The sequence below is a fragment of the Medicago sativa genome, chromosome 6 (assembly GCF_051527215.1).
Source record: "Medicago sativa cultivar Bolivia chromosome 6, Bolivia_mono, whole genome shotgun sequence".
Lineage (NCBI taxonomy): Eukaryota > Viridiplantae > Streptophyta > Magnoliopsida > Fabales > Fabaceae > Medicago > Medicago sativa.
This window is the reverse complement of record NC_140754.1, coordinates 89,862,459-89,866,231: the sequence shown is the minus strand read 5'-3', so window position 1 is coordinate 89,866,231 and position 3,773 is coordinate 89,862,459. Positions and strand designations below refer to the sequence as shown.

At 35.1% G+C, this 3,773-nt stretch overlaps 1 protein-coding gene across 1 annotated transcript; it reads right to left on the bottom strand.

Annotated features, from left to right (window-relative positions):
• Window positions 1-279: 279 nt before the first annotated feature.
• LOC146918077 (Octicosapeptide/Phox/Bem1p family protein) lies at window positions 280-3,568 on the bottom strand. Its single transcript, XM_085719744.1, has 2 exons — window positions 2,185-3,568; window positions 280-1,441 (listed from the first exon to the last, which is right to left on the bottom strand). The coding sequence occupies exons 1-2, from the start codon at window positions 3,330-3,332 to the stop codon at window positions 676-678; spliced, it is 1,914 nt and encodes a 637-aa protein (XP_085575870.1). The 5' UTR covers window positions 3,333-3,568; the 3' UTR covers window positions 280-675.
• Between the last annotated feature and the right edge of the window lie 205 nt (window positions 3,569-3,773).

Below are 3,773 nucleotides of genomic sequence, written 5' to 3'. Positions count from 1 at the left end.
ATCAATATTTCTCTGTAAAAATATTAATAGGCAGAACATATTAAAATTTATTAATGTTGCTTATGTTCAAGTCATGCTCACGACATGACAAAGTGTAGATATAATCAAACTGAAATTTCTAAATCTCATGACCTCTTATTTTGTCTATTTTCTTATCTCTTCAATGTCATAAACTTTGACCGACAGAAAAAAGAAGACAAAATAAACTTATTGCCAAGTGACTAAAGTCTTAAAATAATTTTACAAAATGTAAAAAAATAAAGCAAAAGGTTCTCTCCATTAGGATAATGACAACAATTTACTTTATTCAATTGAGTAACTTTGATAGCCAAGAAAGCTAGTTTTGCAAAATATGATCTTACATTACATGTCATTCATCTTCATAAGTTCATATAGACAAAATTAAAAATAAACTATGCTTATTTTTCTATAACAAAGTAGGCTCCAAATTTTAATCATTAAAATAATGAAAGTGAACTCCAACTTAGTGAATAAACACATTCCCTGCAATCACTAGTCACTTAGTCATTTTGACCACCGATCCAGATCGAATGGTCAAAATTCATATTCTAAATTTGTCAAAGTCAAAATACGAGTCGTTCAATCTATATCAAAATACTTAAAATACTGACTATTATACTTGGAAATTCCGACTGCAGGGAATCTGGATCCGATTTATACCGGCTGTGAAGTTCTATTTGACTGCTGAACATTATCTCCAGAAAATTGTTGGGAAGCATCTGATAATGCTGCAGCAGCAGCTGCAGGAGTCATGGATTGGTACTGAGTAACCAAAGGAGCATTATTTTGTTGTTGAGTATAGTACACTTGACCTTCCACATTACCACTATATTCATAACCATAATTGGTACCACTAGGAGGAGCTACATTAATAGGATGCTGTGGTTGATGATGAAATTGAGGCATACCAACAAATTGTTGTTGAAATTGATTTGAAGGTACTTGAACAAATGTTGAATTTGATGCCACATTAGGGTTAGGTGCTTTATTAGGGTAAATTGGTGGAGTTCCATTTTGTGGTATTATTGGCCTATTAGAAGCTACCAAATTAGGGTCATTTATATTATGTTGTAATGTCATGTTATATGGTTGTTGCGTAGATCCAATAGGCATTACATACACTGGATATTGTTGTGGATGGTGAATTTGTGATTGTTGTGATGGTGGAGGGTAAACTTGGTAATATGATGAAATTGGAACTTGGTTTGTGGATGTAGGGTGGTGTATATAGTGAGTGTTGGGGTGAACAAATTGTTGTTGTTGTGGTGGTAGTTGTTGGAGTTGTTGATTTGGATCTGATTGGGGTGGTAACATGTAACTTGAATCTTGAGGTTTGGTCTCTATATTTGTACCTTGGACTTGTTCTTGATGATAAATAATCTTGGAGAAAGAATTTGTAGATGCAATACTACTGCTATCACTGAAAAATATTAATCATAAAAAAGTTGTAAGAGCTTGATTGATTTCAATGAATCACAAAATCCGACAGAGAGACGTAACATGATACAGACATAGATACAGATACGTCGAAACTGCTAATCTCAAAAACATAGGAAAGTAACATAATACTATCTATTATAATTAAATAAAATTTGAATATTATTTCTAGAAGATCTAAATTGAGAATCAAAATATACATATGTATCTAAATCGAACATTTTCTTTCATTAAATAAAACAAACTAAAATAAGATGCGATAATCTTTCACCTTCTTTCATCCATCTCCTATAGACAAATTTAAAATGGTATAACCAAATTTATTGTCTTTAACCATCTCATTGATCATTATTACTTTGAAACATCTTTTTAGTGACATAGATGTATTTGTGGTGTGTCTAAGATGTGTTGTGGCAAAGCAATAATAGTTGGTTTTTGGAGAGACTTGTCTAACTAATCTGACACATATTGGACACAGACGTGAGTCCGACATCGAGTGACCTCTAATTCTAAAAAAGTTTGCGCTTTATAGCTTATTTTTTTATTTACAACAGCATTTACAACAATCAAACTTTATCCTACTAAACATAATTTTTATCTTATGATAGCATTATACTATTAACAAATCAAAAAACTTTTGAAGCAAAAGCAAAAGAAGCAAGAAACAACTATGACGTGAAAAAAAGAACCAAAAAGAGAGCAATGTTACACAAAGCATAACCATACCTTGTAACTGAATCTGGTGAAGGAAGACTCACACCACCACTAGTCCTTGGTTGAACAAGCTGCAATGGTAAAGGCGGTTTTCGAGATCCAATTAGTCCTCCATAATCTGATCTCTCATCATCAGAAACAACCCTATTCACATTAACATCACCACTAGTAACAACTCCAGCTGAAGCCATTGTCATTGCTGCAGGAATTGCAGCCATAGCCACATTAGCAGAAGAAACAACAAACTCACCATCTTGCTTCATTACAACTTTCTTCTCTTGTTGAAGCCTGCTACCAGCATTTTCATCAACACGAACACGAATCGGTGGCAAATTCTCCATTGAAGGAGTCAAAGAAGAAGATGATAAACTGTTTTCTAGCATAGGTGAATTAGGTGTTGAATTCACAGCATTAACATTATCAAAAACATTCTTAACCTTATTGTTATTGTTTTCAAGTAGAGTCAATGACTCTACTTGAGATTCCAAGTTATTGCTTGAATCACTAGCAGGAACATTATCAAGATTCACAAAAGAATCTCCTGCTGAATCTGACACACCTCTTGAGAGAATCCCTGAGTTGTTGAGTGCATCAACAAACCATGTCTCAGATTTTGCATCATCAAGAAGTGATCCCATTGAAAGTGTGGTATCTGGTTTTGTGAAGAACAGAAACACTCTAAGTCTTGATGATGAAGCTTTCATTGTAGAAGATGCAGATGCTATACGATCATATTCTTCAATCATGTTATCAAGATCTTCATCTGATGTTACTGTAATGAGGTTATCAAGATCTTCATGAGGAAGCTGGTACTTGAGAGTAAAGGGTCTTCCGTTAAGAATTGTTCTCGAAAGGCGCGAACATAGGTCTTTCAGAGAAGAACTGCGATCCACGACCACGATTCTGGTGTCACCGCCTACATAACATAGAGACTTATCATGAGGACGCGGCATTATGTGCCCTCCGTAGCTGCACATGAGACGAAGCTTGCCACCGGGGACATTAGGGAAGGAGTCGTCGTTCATTGTTTCATTAACATGTGATCGTGGTGGTGGCTGTGGTGGTGGCGATGATAAGGACTCGATCGACTCAGGATAGTTTTGTTGGATGATGTTAGGAGGAATGGTGGTTGCGGCGGTGGAGATAAGGGGTGGATCCATTAGAATTGGTGAGTTTTGGAATAAAATGGAACGGAGCGGAACAGAACAGAATGGAGTCTCTAATCACTCTACTTAGTTTGGTGCAGAGTGAAAACAGGGGAGAAACAGAGTTAGTTAAAAGGAATAGCAGAGTGAAAACAGGGGAGAAACAGAGTAAGTGGAAGTTGATATTCCTATAAGTTGAGATTCAAGTGTGACTTATTCCTCTATTTCTCTTTCTATGTGACTTTACTTTTGAAAGGAAAGGAAATGAAAATGAGATACCTTATATGCAAATAAAGAATCTCTAACAGTTTGTTACAACTTGTTTGTGACTGTATTTAGTACAATCCAGCTTTTGTCTTGGTATTCCAATGTAAGTTTTCAAGGATCTAAACAAGTGGAAATAAAAGGAGAAAATAGAAAATAATTTAGCTAGATACTCGTGGGAAAATACTTGGG

Coding starts and splice junctions, on each gene's coding strand:
- LOC146918077 (XM_085719744.1), bottom strand. CDS start 3,332: ATGGATCCACCCCTTATCTCCACCGCCGCAACCACCATTCCTCCTAAC. Junction 1,442..2,184: donor TCACCAGATTCAGTTACAAG/GTATGGTTATGC, acceptor AATATTTTTCAG/TGATAGCAGTAGTATTGCAT.